General features: G+C 39.8%; 1 protein-coding gene across 1 annotated transcript in view; it reads right to left on the reverse strand.

Annotated features, from left to right (window-relative positions):
- fancl (FA complementation group L) overlaps positions 1 to 17854 on the reverse strand; it is a 33268-nt gene that overhangs the window by 4016 nt on the left and 11398 nt on the right. Inside the window, exons 7-11 of the mRNA XM_041947221.1 lie at positions 16585 to 16653; positions 6587 to 6737; positions 6277 to 6360; positions 4272 to 4317; positions 2521 to 2602 (exon numbers count right to left, since the gene is read on the reverse strand). Coding sequence (XP_041803155.1) covers positions 2521 to 2602; positions 4272 to 4317; positions 6277 to 6360; positions 6587 to 6737; positions 16585 to 16653 — 432 coding nt within the window. The remainder of the gene's footprint in view (positions 1 to 2520; positions 2603 to 4271; positions 4318 to 6276; positions 6361 to 6586; positions 6738 to 16584; positions 16654 to 17854) is intronic.

The following is a 17854-nucleotide window of genomic DNA, read 5'->3' on the forward strand; positions in this document are numbered from 1 at the left end:
ACTATTCAGAGTCCATTCACTTCAGTCTGTTCAAAGAGAAATGTCCTTTCTTTACTTCCTATCTTCATTGTTTTTCACATTCTACATCAGTGCTTTTGTGATTAGCATTGATTGCACTGACACAACTTTGACTCATTCATTAATCTATTCATAGATGTGTAGCAAAAGCTGTGGAGAGACTCCATGAAATGCTACAAAATCCATAGATGGCTCAAAGCCTGTAGGTCCAGATCAGCATCATGGCAGACAAGTGCAAAGTAATTATGTAGCTTCTGGACACCACCCAGAGAGCAAAGAATTCTGGCTACCAGGAGGATCTGCAGATGAACTCTGCTGCAAATAAAGAGCTACAGTGTGAAGCAGGCGCCCAGTCCCTTGAGGGGCTTGACCTATTTTTTTGCCATCAAGACACAAATCCTCAACACAGTGAAACAGGCATACAACAGAGGAGACACATGTCAGATATTAATATCCTGTCATTAATGTCATTAATATCCTGCAAGAGGTCGAGGTGTTTGATCTTTGTCACCCTGCATTTATGAATGACAGTGTGTCCTGCTACAGATATATCCCAGGCTCCAGTGCTGTCCCTAAAGATGCATCAGATGCCTACTTTCTCAGCCTGGGCGCAGCAGCACTCCGAGCTGCAGCATGTGGTGGATATGTTCTGAGATGGACTGAAGGAGAGACTGCCTGTGCTGAGCGTCAAACGACACAAAGACGCCATCATAGACTCAGCAAACGCTGAATGAAGCAACAGCATCTACGAGCTGGTGTTGTCCTGCCAAAGGAGCTCAGTTACAGACAACAACCTCAAAGCCTGGATCTTCTTACACCACAACCATCGACTCACCACGGGGCTTTTCAGAGGGATGGTGAGGAAAGGGAGACTCAAAGGACACCTTTCAGTACTCTTTGTTTGTTTTTTACATGTACTGACTGACCCTGGATCATTTCATTTTGCTTCTGCATTAGTGTTATTTGTATTGAGTTATGGCTACTCAGCAGTACAGGGTTTAGAATTATTTGTTATGGACCTGTCAACATAAATGCCATTTTTTATTTTATGAGCAGATGTAGGTTATTTAGATACCACTCTTCACACAGTGTGGAAAAGAAAATGACAGTGGGACTTGGTTTGTGTGTGTTTACTATGAAGTTCTGTGCACTTGAGCTTCTGAATTTGCACACTTTAACTTCTGTTTTTGCATTCAGGTAATGAACGGGGTACTCCAAAGACAACTATTGGAACTTCCAACATAAACTATAGTGATTGCTTCCTGTGATGTTCTGCATACTTTAACTTTTAAGTCTGCAGATTTAAAGGTAATCAGAATACATATACATGATTATGTATTTATATTTGTTTGTGTTTTTATTTTTCTTATTTCGCCACAGGTACTTTTGTCACTGTCTGTTTTAACAAAGTTTGAGCTCCAAAAAGATTTTCCTGCTTTGTGATATCAGCTGCAGATGCATGTCTTCATTTAGAAATAGAGCATATTTAGACTTCTAGTAATCCTGAGCCTTTTCGGTAAGGTTACTTTGAGCACACAGGACAGTGCGGTTTATTCTAACTGAGCGAGCTGCCTTCAAGTTTCAGCTGTTTTTTAATTTTCACTCGCTGCCACAATTTCAGTGCAAAAAAAAAAAAAAGCTAAAAACATGCACATTTTTTTTAGAATAGCTTCTGTGAAATCAGGTATTTAAAAAAAAAAAAAACCCAAAAAGCTGTGAAATTGTGGAGGGACTGAAACATTCAGCATGTTTTCTCACATGCTCTGTGGCTACAGATGCTGAAGACTTGGGCAGGGCCTCTGCAACCACTTAGTGTTAAACAACCTTCTAGTTAGAACTCCAGTGCTAACATCGCCCCGTAACACCCCTCTCTCTCCAGTCCTATCATCACACACTCAACACACACTTTCCTCTGTGCTCTCGTTTGCATTTTGGTGTAATGAGAAGCTCCTGTTTTTCTGGGGCTATCCATTAAGGGAGAGGGTGGCAGGTAAAAAAAAAAAAAAAATCAACATCTGGTCAACTCAACTTTTTTGCACTCCTCTGAATGTTAATGAAGCTAAGGCATTAATCACCACAGCGACAGCGGATAAACACAACGCCCTTTTAACCCATCCGCAGAGAGGGGATGGAAAAAGAACGAGCGTTAAAAAAGACAGATAAATGGTTTTGCGTGATTAAAGCGATTTGATAGTGCAGAGAATTCTGCCATCTTTGTTATTCTAATGATCTTTTCTGTAAACAACCCAATTAAAGGAGAATTTGTGCCCACCTCATGAAAAACAAAACACAGAGAGAAAGAAAAATATGGAAAAATAGGCAATAGCGTATGTCCGCCCCCTTATAACTTGAAGCTCAAACAAACACACAGACAGGAGCATGCATGCATAGATACAAACACACACACACACATGCACGCACACACACACACACAGCTCCTTGAGGTAATCATGATGGGAATGGACGTGTTTGAAATGGAAAGGGGGCAACTGTGTGACATACAGATTTTTCGTGGGTGGCAGGTGACGGGAATTCGATCTCCAAAACATCCCGGAGGTTGTGCAAGACGCTGGAGTCCGGGTTCCTGCCAGCAGACCACAGACAGCTCCTTCACACACTAATTAACCACATGCAAATGAGACTGCAAAGACACTGGGGGATGATTAGGAGACTTTCACCATTGGTATAAAAAAAAGAGCTAAAAAAGCAGGCAGGCGTTTCTGCTGCTTCACACTGAACAGAGGTAGAGGGAGATTTTCCTAAGATGTGTCATGCAGGGAGGCTAATGTTGAAACCTGTGTGAAATTAAAATCTGTGCTTTATTTTATAATGAAATGTAATCATGTTTTTTGCTTTTTTTAGCAGTGGAGCTGGTATGCATGGTTTCCTTCATCAGACACTGATAACATAACTACACGTATTGGTGAAAAAAAAAATAGAACTGGATGATATGCAAAGCCTACAAATCCCCAGAAAAGACCGAAACTAACAATGAACTGATCCTGACAAGTTTGGTTTACTTCCAGAAGCCATTAAACAGCCAAAGTATAAGACCTTTTCTTGTGCATAGACTGATAAATGTATATGCACTTTTGACCTTTTACATTTTTTTGACATACTAGGTGCCTTTGTGGTATTGGATATTGTTGTGGTATTGGATATTGTTGTGGTTTTGGATATTGTTGTGGTTTTGGATATTGTTGTGGTATTGGATATGCATTAATCCTTGTGTATGCCTTTCAAACATATGTCAAATTTTGTATTTTTAGTGTGTAAATTAATTGTCAGTGTGTACTTCTGTCTGCACAGTCGCTTGCTTTAAATTGCCCCTTGAGGGAGTTGCATTTTGAATTGAACATGGATTGTGTGTGTATCCAAAGCCTGATCAATTGTAATCCTCTGTGCCATAGAGCACCATTGTTGTGTAAAAACTATTAAAAACACATCAGTGAGCCACACTGTTGCACTGGGTGACATGTGCCTTCATTACATGAACACACTCTTGATTCAATCCCATATATACGGCCCCGTGGGCCCAAATATTCACTACAGCTCCGAATGTGGATCAATCCGCTGCTGAAAATAGTCCCCAACAAGTGCAAGGAAATAAAAACAAAAACATTTTTGCGACTTTGGAGAGGAGCTCCACAACTTTAGCAGCAGTTTATATGGCGTGTTAGCAAAAACTTGCACTATCTGCACATAGAGCAGATATGGAGCAACATCAGCAGCCAATTTCCTTTGAGCTCTTTTTGGTAGAATCAAATCAATCATGCTAAAACGCTCTATAGTGCTGAGGGCCCCTTTGACATTACATGTAGTCACTTGGCACATACTGTAGCAATATAAAAATCTAGATTAGAATCTTTAATGTTGTACATTTGTTTAATATTAACCAATGGGCTTGGGGCTTTGAGCCACAGACATATCAGAAAAAGTATTGAGAGATGGTTGGTCTTGGTCTTTTCATGGGATTTGATAACGATAATGCAAATTCACATAAAACCATCACTATGCTGTGAAATGTATGTGTCCACTATACATGAAATCCACTGAACTCTTCATATGTGCAAAATACAACCTAAAATATCTCATTCTTAACAAGCAAATACAACAGTCAACAAAAAAATATTATTACTCATTGGAAAATAATATAATGCTACTCTTCTCATCATGACATGACTCGATAAATGATTGTACTGTATGTCCACCTAGTTGAAAAGCCAAGAAAGAACTTATACGGCGAATCTTACCACAAGTGCATGTTGGCGTTCAGCTTATTCCGCAGTGGAGTCACCTCTGCAGCAACAAGAGAGAGGGAAATACTTGTTATTGGATGTAAACTACACTGCTAATAAAAGCCTTAAATTTGATTCAAGTCTTGTTTCACACATTCCACTGTTACTGTATATGAGCCCTCAGAAAATTAGACTGTCTTAAAAAACATACACTGTATACCTTCAAACACGGACAGACAGCAACATCACCACTGCCACATATGAGCCATCATTGCTTCCTCTGTTCCACGGGGGAGCTTTGTCTCCATGCAGCACTCATCACTTTCACTATTTGTTATTCCTACATGCAAAAAGCAATATTTTTATGCGACCCCTCGTATTTGAGGGTCGCCGCCTGCCTCCCGTCTGGGTGGCTGAAGTGTGTATGTGTTTAATATCTTTTGAGGTGCATTGCTAGGCAACAGGCTAGGAGTTGCATGACCTTGGGTTTACAGAAACAATGGCCGACAACTGATAGGAACTTAAATAGAAAGCTGAAGCCGAAGCCCGCCGCCTGGCCCTGGTGTTGGCGCGGTGAGAATGAAAACGTGCCATTCTGGAAGCAAGTCTTTGACACGACGAGAGACAATCGTCAACGCGACCGGTCTGGTTGAAGTCGAGACATGTGGAGATCGCTGAAAAAGCAGCGGCATTCCTTCTTCATTTACACCTGATGGCTCCTCACAGATCTGATCGGAATAACGGTGGGCACGGGCAGAATTCGCACTGCCTGTGTTGAGCCTCGACTGGCAGATTATTGTGTGACAACAGGCACCTGACTGCAGTGAGGTGGGCCTCATGAAGAGGCTCAGGCCAGCTGTTTCCATTAGTGATGAAACACTTAATTGTTTAATCTATTATTTTGATTACCTGCAGGTTGTAGTTTCTCAAATGTGAGGATTTACCGCTTCTCACTTTCTCTTTTAACAATGTCAACGGAATATTAGGTGGGGATTTAGTTGGATAAAGCAGCACATTTGAACATGTCTCTCTGTGTTTTCTAGACAACATGATTAACTGAAGAAATAATAAAATGTATTAATCAATTAGGTTAAATAACTTTAGATTCACAATGGGACCACATGCTCAGTCACACTAGCAAACCTAAAAAGCAAATCTAAAAGCTGATCCAAATCAGTTCATTTCAATGTAATTGCTGCAATCTTTAGAGATTCATGTGGTGCTTTTGCATAAAGTTCACTTCTGGTGAACATTAACACGTCAATTTGTGCCATTTACCAATCAATTAAGTGTCTGGATAGCAAGGGCGTAATAAGCAAGGGGGATGGACTAACATGCTCCTTTCACTTTCAAAATTCAAATTTTGTCCCCCCACTTTAACAGTTTCAGTTTGTTGTCTCTTGAAAATCTCACCAAACACTCTCCTCTGACCTTCAAGCTGAGAAAATCCAGACGCAGAAACGCTCGTCTGGGTTGTCTTCAGTTAGCAGCATGTGTTCCAAGCAGCATTTTGAAGATTTGTGAGCAGCTTGCAAGACTTTTTTTTTTTGTTGCTACAACTGGAAATCACAAAGATTAATTTAATTCCACTGTGTCACAGGCTATATTAATGTAAATAATTAGCATTTTTTTATTCTTTTGGTCTGGTTGACAGACTCCAGACATTGTTTCAGCCACACTTCTAAAACCAAACTTACTCCCCCTGCTTGACAAGCTCCTCGTACCAGCTATTTCATGAGGAAGTGGGTGAATTTTAATGTGCCACTTTCCGGTGTTAGCATTCACTTGCTTACTGTCTACTTGTAAGTCAAACCATTTTTTCATTTGTGACTACGTTAACAAACAATTTATTCACAAACCTCATGGGCAGCTGATAACTGTGCTATAATGAGGACAGGATTTCATATGCTCTAATACAGTGTGTCAGCTCGGGTGTATTAGTGCTGATACACTTCTTATGCTCTCGCAGTGCCTGAAAACACACTTTCAAGTGTTGCCATGTCTCCGGGGTCCTACCCACCGTGCTCGGCTCCCAGCAGGCAGCACTCTGGCAGCATCTTAGGGTGTCTGGGATCCACCTCCACTTTGATGGATACTTTTTTTCCTGCACACATAGATTGGGATGCAAACGAAAAACTGCTTTATGATTTGTACTGAAAAGTGTTACTGTATGAGTATATAAATATATATATAGATATTTATTGAGTCTATATATATATACGTATATACTCAGTGTTCACTGTTCACACTGCTCGGTATGTGATACTATACATATGAACTGTCTGACTTGTCTCTGACTGTGCTGCGATCCTCCTTCATGTGTACAGTACCGATGGCAATCCGTCTCATGGTGTCGGACCGGCTAGGTTTTTCTGGCTCCAGAATCCAGGTTTTACTGTCAATCTCGTCCAGGACATCCCAGAACACGGTAAGGGATTCCAAAACCAGCAGGAACTGGCTGTGGAGCTGGTCCAGAGTACTCTAACAAACCAGACCAAAGCAAGCAAAGCGGTCACTTACAAGACGAGAGAATTCCAAAGTGCTCCAACAGCAGTGAAGCTTCTGTTTTAACCAGCCTTTTCACTGTTAATAGGGCTGGGGTGACATGCTCATATCCAAACTCACGACAATCAAAATACCTGGCTGCACATTTGATGTATTATATAGTTTATGATTACTTTTACTGTGAAGTAAAAGGTGACCTGATTTTTGATGATGTTAAAGTCCACGGACTGTGAGAGCCACTGCAAAACCTTCAGCTTGGTCCTCTTGAAGTAGTCCATTGTGGATTTTGAGAAGGTATTTGTGCTGGTATTTCACTGAATCCATTCTTCCCTCTACCACTGAAACATGCCCTGCACCACTGGCTGCAACACAAGCCCAGAGTATGATCAATCCACCCCCATGCTTGACAGTTGGAGAGGTGTTCTTTTCATGAAATTCTGCACGCTTTTTTCTCCAAACATATCTTTGCTCATTGTGGCCAAAAAGTTCTATTTTAACTTCATCACTCCACGGGACTTGTTTCCAAAATACATCAGGCTTGATTAGATGTTCCTTTGCAAACTTCTGATGCTGGGTTAATTTGTCTTTCTAGCAATCCTATGAGCAGTTCTTTCAGAAAGTCTTGCTGGTCGACTTGATCTCTACTGTTCCTGTTAACGGCCATTTCTTACTTTTCTTATTACATCACAAACCCAGGAAACAACGACCTGAAAACGCTTTGCTACCTTTTTTTAGCCTTCTCCTGCTTGGTGGGCATCAATTATTTTCATCTTCACAGTGCTAGGCAGCTGCACAGAGACATCCATGGCAGCTGATTGGGACAAGGATTGAGGAGACACAGAATTTATAAAGCTTAAATTTGCATCACATGGCCTTTTTGATTTGATTTTTGTCAACAAGCCATAGCGCTATCAAATTCAATAAGGTCCCCTAAGACCCCTAAGTTATCAGAGAGCTCAAATCGCTTGGGGTGCCCAAACTTTTGCATGGTGCTCCTTTCCTTTTTTTCCTTTTAAAATTATACAAAAATAAGATGCTCCTGAACTAAACTGTGTAAAAACTATAAATGTCATTTCTTTCAATGCAAGCTAGTAGCAGTGTAGTTTCCAACTCTGACTCACTTTAAAACATGATGTGATGTAAATGTTGGTCCCACCTGCATTAGTTAATCCTTTACTGGCTGTTGACAAGTGTTATTGGTTGGAAAAAAATGATTTATCTCCTGCAATTAATTGACTACTCAATCACTTTTTTGGTAGCAGTTGTTGACTAAAATGCAGCAGTCATCAATGCCCTAGTTTATGATCATTTTATTTCACTCAAATTACTTAACACTGATTTGAAAACAATATTAAAAACTTACGGGACAAACACTTATTTGCTTTCTTTATGAGTTAAATAAATTCATATTGGTTTCATGTCTATGCATTTAGTGCGGACCTGAAAGTAGAAGGCGATTGTCAATCAAATTTGCCCACCAGCACATCACTAGTCCACACTGTGCATCAGTGTGGACTAATTGTAAGATCACTAATTAACATGCTGTGTCTTGTTTGATTAATCTGAAACATACAGACATGTAAAAATTACAATTGTGGTTTTAAAGGGGATTACAGCCTGGAACTACTTATAAATGAATAACAGTTAATCCATGTGCCCATTAGTTCTGTGAAGTGTCTTGGCTATAGTGTGGGATGTCTGATAACAATCTTCTCATTTCCAGCCCAAACTACTGGTTTAAATTTTTGTCTGACTTCTTCATATGACTTGAAAAATTCACACTGTGATATATGAGATTATTATATATGAGAAGATTTTAAGCACTCAAGGTATCTGTGGATTAACAAACTGCCGTAGAGTGAATCAAAAGTGAGGAACATCTGAAATGATTAGTTTATTAAGTTAAATTAATCTGATTGATAACTCCTAGATTCCGTACTGTGGTGCTGGAGGCCAGGGCAACACTATCTAGTATCTTTAGATATTATGTGTGAAGGTGTAGAAAAGCAGAAAAAAATTACAGCAGAGAAGTGCAGGTCATCCAGGTCTTTGCTTGAAGTTTAGTTAACTGAATTTCATCTGGCTTGATCAATCAACATAATTGGGTATCGTCCACATTACAATGAAAGTTTTTTGAGTGTTTCCTGACACCATCACCTAAAAGAAGCATATACAGTATTGAGTGAACAGAATCGGCAAGCACAGAACCTTGTGGAACTCCGTGACTAACTCATGGAGGAATCATTTTTAATGTGTACAAAGTGAAATGGATCTGATAAGTAGGAATTAAACCATCTTCTCCTTCTCCTTTAATGCAAATCTGGTGTTCCCGTCTCCGTAATAGGATGTGATTGTCAGTGGTGTGGCGAATGCACAGAGAAAAGTCCTTTGTCTGATGTGATTTGAAAGTCATTTGCAACTTTGACCAGTGTTGTCTCTGTGCTATGATGCACTCTAAATCGTAACTGAAAAGCCCAAAATAAACTATTGTTATGTAGAAAGTCACACAGCTGATTAACAATTGCTTTCTCCATGATTTTAGAGCGAAAGGGGAGGTAAGATACAGGTCTGTAGTTGGCTAAAACCCCTGGATCAAGAATGGGTTTTTCAGAACAGGTTTAATTACAGCTAGTTTAAAGGACTATGGTACATACCCTGTTGATAAAGACACATGAATGATATCTAGTAAAGAAGTGCTATGGGTAAAACTTCTTTAAGTAGCCTAGATAGCGTAGTAGCCTGACTCCAATGGATTAAGAAGGCATGACAGCATGATGGGCTGGGATGGGACCAACGGACAGGGTTTACCAACTAACAGATTGGCTGGTGAAATATTTTATTTATAGATTTATTAGATTATAGATTTACTAGAAAAGTGTGGACTTCAAGAAAATTATTTCCAAAAAGAAAAATTGGAGGAGTTTAAATACCAGGTCCAGGCTAAATGCACACAATCATGGACAGAAGAAATCTGGCAAAATTCAAAACTTATTGTTTATTTTTTTTAATTACAGATGTTAAAAATATGTTTGTATAATTTGCCTAGGAGTCAGAGATCACTCTGTGCAGAGTTAAGATGTGCTATATTGGGTAGGATAGGAGGACAAAAGTAACGCGACAGATAATTTATCCAGACTTTATTCTATATGGAATGCACTATTGGTTTATGGACTGGATCAAATATACAGCAGTACAATGAAGGTTTAATTAAGCTAACGAAAGTACACAATAGCTCCCAGCATGGAAACCGTATATTGTGATTAGGTTTATATTCAAGGCAGGACTCATCACAGTCTGAAGGAAAGACTTGCAGGAGGGCAGAGAATCCTTTAATTTCTTATTGGTTAATGATTCCATCTAAATAGCACACTGAGCCATGAATATGAGTTTTTGATATAACCAAATGCAGAGTTCTTCTACTGCTGCGTCTCATTTAAGGCAACTAGAGTGAACTAAAAGTGCAGATAGCAATTGACCAGTTGGTAAAAACTGTGACAACTTAAAGGCACACACATGCTCATACGCACACACAAACACACACACAGAAGAGAAAGGGAGGCTGATAGAGGTGTCTGAGAGCAATACAGATGGAATGAGAGGGAAAAAATTAGGGGAAAAAATGAACCAAAAATTATGGGTCATTGTGCCAGCACAGTGCACACAATTAAGCATCGTCCAGGTGCTGAGAGCCTCAGCAATTACAGCCCAATTAATGCCAGTGGCATGATTACGGTTACAGCTCAGGATAACTACGCTCGGCCCAGTTCAGAAAGAAAAAAAATGAAGAGCTGGTAATTCCTGATGTATCTGTGAGGAGACCATGAGTGAGTGTGGAAGGCTTAAGAAAGTGTGAAAGAGACAGAATCTGAGCTGAGATATTATCTATTTATGCTATCTTTGACTGACCTCAATTTAGCTCTTAAAAGCAGCCAGGCTGCAAGAATTCACTCCTCTTTACATGCATGCTATAAAACTTTACTGCTGTTAACCTATTGCCAATCAGTTATATTCTCACCAAGCAGCTTCTGATTTATAAAGGAATTAAGAATTATTGATTGTTAAAATAATAATGATGAATCCATACGTGTTTTAAAAATCCCAAGACAACATTTAATCTCGCATTCAATGATGAAGATGTTCTTTATCATTGTCTTATCTATGTACAGAATGTGTTTCTCCTCGGATCCACACAAATCTCGTAGGTGGCATATTATGAATGTCAAAACGACAAATTTAGCCAGAAGGTGAGGAGCTGCAGACCATAATATTACCACTGGCAGTTTCACACCTAAAGTAGCAGCTATGAACTTCAAAAACACTTTAATTTATAAAACTAGACATACAGTGCTTAGATGCACGACAACACACACAACACATGTTATAAAATATTGTTATTAGTGAACTTAGCTCCGATAGGCATGTATGGCTGTGTAGCCTCCACCCGTTATGCGGGGGACGTACATCACCACTTTGCATGGAGGCTACATACACAAATGTAGAGTAGATGGCAGATCATCTTTTCAGAAAGCAATTCTTCACTCCATGACCAAATCTTGCGTTTGCATTATTCTGGTGATAGGGTTAGAAAATGTGGGCGAAACCTTGGTCCCGGGGAACAGCTGATTTTACAGCAGGGCTGTAGTGGCATTCATGTCAGATCTGACCTGTTGTCAGTTTGATTCTCCTCACAAAAGTTATTTGTCAAACATATTACGCAACGCTAATAGCCCTTTGTCAACAATACAAGACAGGCAGACTGGGAGGAGAAGAATCATTCAGCTATTACTTCTCTTACCAGTTTGGCATTTAACAATGTAACAGGACACACAACTAAAGTAATCCTGGCCAGTCATAAGCCACAGAGGACAAACAAACAACATATTCCAACAATGCAATCCACCAATCACACCTCAGAATGCTCTGTTACCAACAATGTGATCCATGAAATCACACTTCAGGATATTCTCTTACTATTGATTACATTTGGAAAGACAACAAACTAGTTTATTAGAAATGGTATATGCAAATGTAGCCGCTACTGCAGAAGTAAAGGACGCCATGCTTGACAACACCGCAAACACTGACTGATGTCGATAAAGGGGTACTTCACTTTGTTATGGCAGCTTCACTGATACCACTTGAGTTGCGTCTGCTGAGTTATATAGTATTTTTACATTTTTCCCCAAATAAAGGCCTAATTACAGGTTTAGGTACAACTGGTCAAAAATTTCTGTTACTGTGAAAAGCTAGCCTGGTAAAAGATGGCCTGTGTTCTACACAGTGCAAAGTTAAAGATGACACATTTCTTTAATATTTTAAGCAAGATGACCATTTTATTTCTGTACTTTACAGTCAAAATAACAAAAGAGTAAAAGGGCCAGAAGCAAAAGTCTGGGCACCTTGCATGGTCAGTTCTCAGTAACAATGTTGTTTAGGTCGGTGGGACTGCGAGGGCCATGGCAAAACCTTCACCTAGGTCTTCTTCAAGTTGTACATTGTGGATTCAGAGGTGTGTTTAGGATCATTATCCTGTTTTAGGAGCCATCCTCTTTTTATCTTCAACTTTTTTACAGACAGTGTGATGTTTCTTTCCAGAATTTGCTGGTATTTAATTGAATCCATTCCTGCCTCTACCAGTGAAATGTTACTCGTGCCACTGGCTGCAACACAAGCCCAAAGCATGGGCACTGATCCACACCCGTGCTTCACAGTTTAAAGGGGTGTCTTTTCATGAAATTATTTTTTCCCAAACATACCTTGGCTGACTGTGGCCAAAAAGTTCTATTTTAACTTCATCAGTCCACAGGACTGCCAAGACGCATCAGGCTTGTTTAGATGTTCCTTTGCAAACTTCTGATGCTGAATTTTGTGGTGAGGTGACGTTGGAAAGATTTTGTTCTGTTGACTCTTCCATGACGGTCATATTTGTCGCTGCACCACCACTCCAGAGTCTGCTTAATCGCCCTGAAGGCCTTTTGCAGTCAAACAGGGGGTTGATTTGTCTTTGTGGCAATCCAATGAGCAGTTCTCTCTGAACGTTTTCTTGGTCTTTCAAACCTCCACTTGACCTCTACAGTTCATGTTAACAGCCATTTCTTAATTACATTACAAACCCAGGAAACAACTAGCTGAAAATGCTTGGCTATCTTTTTTTTAGCCTACTCACTCTTTGTGGGCATCAATTATTTTCATTTTCAGAGAGATAGGCAGCTGCTTAGACACATCCATGGCAGCTGATTGTTGGGACAAGGTTGGAGGTGTCACTGTGTTTAGAAAGCTTTGAAATCAAAGACCTTTGTTAAAGAGCTCAAATCTCTTACATGGTGCTTCTTTCCCTTTTTCCTTCTAAAATTGCACAAAACAGAAATAATGCACTACTCCTAATTAAAATGTTGAAGAGGATGTTTCATCTTTAGCTTTATGACTTTTGGAGATCAGTTCATTTCTATTCACTAAACTAGTCACAGTAACAGAGACTTTGCCCGAACTTTTGCATGTCACAATACCTAGAAAGCCTCTGTGATGATATCCATAGGTTCAGGAAACTTAAGCTGAAGGGTTTCATTCAAACATCAATCTTCCGTACACAACTGCAGTATATTTTTTTTCCCTATATTAACGTGAACTTAAATAATTCATCCAAGTTTGAATAAACTGAGCACAGTATTCTCCAAATTTCTAAATTCTAATTAAACACATAGTTAATAGCTATATTTTTAACTATTCAATATATTTTTAGCTATGGCTCTATTGAATTAATTGACATTTGTACTTAATTGGATTTATTACTTTGAGATTGATGTTCAGTTCCAGACTTATTTTTTATGAATTTATTACTTTACTTAGATGTTCAGTTCAACAGTTATCCAGTTTATAATAAAGTCAAAGATTGTTCATTTTCGAATGTTGATGATTTTGTGTGTGTGTGTGTGTGTGTGTTTGATGTTTGACAGCCAATTAATCAGCAGTCTGCTTTTTTCTGCTCCAATCTATTGTTATTAAATCAGCCTTGTCTACCGCTGAAACCTCCTGGATTTCTTATTTCTCGCAGTTTTTGGTAGTTAAAAATCTCCTTTGTGCAGTCTGCAAGCAGAAAGGACACACACACACACACACACACACACACACACACACACACACACACACACACACACACACACACACACACAGAGGTTTATTTCTCTTCCCATTCTAGTTCAACACAAATGCACAGAGTGGCATGTCTTGGCCCTGCAACAGAGCAAGCAATAATTACTCATTCAAATGAACATGTCAGGACTGCCGACAGACAGGCCCTTCCCCCCGCCACACACACACACACACACACATACACACACACACATAAGACATAAACACACTTGGCACAGATGCAAACACATACACAAACGCGCGCGCGCACGCACACACACACACACACACACACACACACACACACACACACACACACACACACACACACACACACACACACACACACTTCATGTTGCAGTGTAGGAGAGATCCATCAACGACCCAGCAGGCAGACAGGCTCCATACGGTAGCGCTGTTCTAAGCTGGTCCTCACTGTACGCCTGCCATGTATCAGCGCAATAACACACACACACACACACACACACACACACACACACACACACACACACACACACACACATTAGCATCTCTCTGCTCAAATTCTCTTTCGCACTGTTCCTTCCTCGCTGTGACTTTTGCCTACACACACACACACACACACACACACTTCTGTTATATATGTGAAACACTACGAGGAATGGTCCAGTGCAATGCTTAGATATGGAGCAGTAGTTTTTATGATGGAAGAGCAACTTTTGGGGTGACCCCCGAAAATCTTTGTGCGTCTGCATATGTAGTGACACTCACACACACATGCGCACGCACACACACACACACAGACAGACACAGAGTCTGTGACAGAGATGACAAGCAGAGTCGTGGGTGAAAGAAGCAAGACAGCGAACAACAATAACAAGGAAGCAGAGAGATACAAAGAGTGCACAGCTGGTTTTACATCAGAACAGTTTCATGCCAATTATAGAAGACTACATTTGCGAGACTGAAAGAAAATGTGTCCATACAGCAGGTGGAGAAGTGTTTGTCAAATTATGCAATAAGTAGCTCAGGATGAGTCAAGTGTATTTGTGTAGCCCCTAATCACAGTTTGAGTCTCAGAGGGCCACCAAACATCACATTACCAAACATCAAATGGAAACATCAAACATCCCTGTCCACATTTGAGGCTCTCAGTTTTAGTAAAAAAAACAATCTCAAAAATATCAAATACATTTGACGAGTAAATAATTGGATAGACTTGACGTAACAGATTCTCACAACATAACAGCTGAAAATGTGGGGCCTTGAAATGTCTCTCTGCTGTGACCTTTCACAAATGCAGTATGTGATGGTGATTTAATTTGGCATTGTTATTTACTGACATGAAATACACGGTACATAAATTATAATAAAAGACCAGTTGTGTAATTATTGACAAAAAATTCACATAGCAGACTACATTTATGGTTTATGTCATTGGTGCACGGACATCATTTATACTGGGGTGGGCATGTCCCTATCACTTTTCAAATCATATCTTCTGCTCACTACCACAATCAATAACATCACATAAACACAGCGACAGCACAGCTTCTGTCTCCCACTGAGTAAGGACAAAGCTGAAGCAGAGCTCACCTAGTTTTAGCTCTGCTTCTACAAGTACCGAGCCTGGAGTCCTGCACAGGAAGTTGCTTGCAGACCAGGGTGAAGTGATGAGTGTTTACAGCAAAACATGACATCTTATTCAAAGTGCTACATTAAGCCTGTAAGAATTATTGTCACTCTTCCAGATTACTGAAGTGTCAAGGTGGATCCCTTCGAGGTTTTGTGTTGGTGGAAGGAGAATACACAATCACCAGTTTCATCATGATTTGCTATTTGCTGCATTGTTTTATAAGGGAGGAAATAGCATTCATGTTTACTGCTGTTTCTGAGGTCAAGGATGATCTATGAACCTTAGCTTGCAAGCCAAGTCCTTCAAGCACTAGTAAATCTGAATTTGAAATGGACAAACTCCATCTGCTGATGAAGCCCATGTGATATGATCGAGCTCTTGAACAGAGCTTGTTTTCTCAACTGCACTCTAAATTTTTCTGCACTGACAACTGAAATTTCTAAATCATGTGTCTTTTTATTTAAGAAGCCCTCACTTTATTGTGTTCATCCCACTTCTGACACCTAACATACACCTTTGCCGTATGTGTTTTTTGTTTATTTATCTTTTTTTATGTAGTGGTCAAAGTCTCTAGAAGTTTCCATATGCAGTGCATTAAGAACATAGAATATATGCATGTATGAGAAGAGTAAGACCTATGGCTGGATGACAGGAGCACTGCTTAAGCTAAATTAGTAAAAGTTAAAATGTGACATCCTCAGGACATGAGTGATTTTTTTCTTGCATAATTATGTTACCTTTTTAGGTTGTATGAACCCAAAGATTTGACCTCAGAAATAGGTTATCAATGTTTAATTCAATATTCAGTGTTAATTCTTATGGTATCAGTTGTTTTTTTTCTGTCATGTTTTCAAAGACTTTCAGTTCAGTTTCATAAATGTCTGTTTTTTTATAAAACCGGTTGTAATTTGTAACATACTGTGGTTAAATGCTTTAGTTGATGTTTTTGGACATAGGTACTATTTCAATCAACACTGCTGACAGAACCTGTAAGCAGCCTTTTAAATGTTCTAGCAAAAATTGAATTTAGAGATGGTAAAATTGCTTTGTTAGATGCTATATCCGTGCACATGTACATACCTGTGGCGTCCAGCTTATGGCCAGAGGGATTGGCAGGTCAGCTGAGCATTCAGGAGCCTCTGCAGGGTGCTGTGGGTGTAGAAGGTGGGACTGTCATGCGTCCTAAATTAAGACATCATTTAAACTTAAAAGCTAATTGATCTTCTGTTTCCCTTCAACTCTCAAACAGGTAGCAGGGCACCAAACCCTTGATATCCTGTGTTAAAATTTGAATTGTGTACCAAACTGTTTCGATAAAAAATTCCTGACTTCAGTTCTTGTTCCTCTCCTAGCACTTCCCTCTATCATGTCCTTTGTGATCTGACTTTCAGTTTTGCAGTATTTTTTTTCTTTTTTTTTTTTAATTTCACCTTCAGCGTCAAGCTAGTTTCCGTCCTTTCCCTGTGCTCTTCCTCTCTCACTCCCCTGCCATCCAAGCCTCCATGTGTCCATACCAGTGCTGCCTCCTCCCTAACTGTGCCTGGCGAGGGATGACCTGTCGCTGGATCTGGTGGAAGCAGCTGGAAGGCAGGGAGGACTTCAAGCTATTTTTACCAGGTGCCAGAGGGGTGAGGAGGGCCAGGTGGGCAGGTGGGCACAGAGTGGGGTCCCACCACCCTCCCCTGTCCCCGGTGGATGTTATCTGGGCTTAGGTAAGCACCACCTCACCATGCCACTCACTCACTATGCCTAGAATATGCAACCCCACTGTGAGATACTTACACTCCTGCCAGCTACTAGATGCTCCATTCTGACTGAGATTTAAGTAACAAGTTTCAGATACAGAAAACTGCACTGACCACTACTACTACTACAATAGTAAAATATACTTTTTAAAAATGTAGACATTCATTGCCAGCGTTTTATAATTATACCTCTAGTTTGCAGTCACACTCAAAACACATTAAAGGTTTTCATACAACCTGTTTTTAGTGTTGGCCTTCATTTCAATCACTCAAAATAACATTGGACTCCCCAATTGCTGAAATGTGAAAATGCTGCAGCATCACTAAAAAGAAGTCAGAAGGAGCAAGAAACTAGAGCCGTGAACCAATCAGGTTTAACAGCAGCGTATTTGGAAGAGAAAACAAAGTGAAACGGTAAAATTACTACCCAAGCTGTTCACTCTAAACATCCATCACAGTTTATCAACGATACATTTAAGGACTTCATCTGACGACTGTTTCTTTTGTTTGTTTTTTATCAATTCATCTGGCAATTATTTAAACAATTAACTTATTAATCCACTAGTCCATTCCATGTCAGAAAATAGTAAAATAATACACATTAT

Source organism: Chelmon rostratus, chromosome 11 (genome assembly GCF_017976325.1).
Source record: "Chelmon rostratus isolate fCheRos1 chromosome 11, fCheRos1.pri, whole genome shotgun sequence".
In the NCBI taxonomy this organism is placed as follows: Eukaryota; Metazoa; Chordata; class Actinopteri; order Chaetodontiformes; family Chaetodontidae; genus Chelmon; species Chelmon rostratus.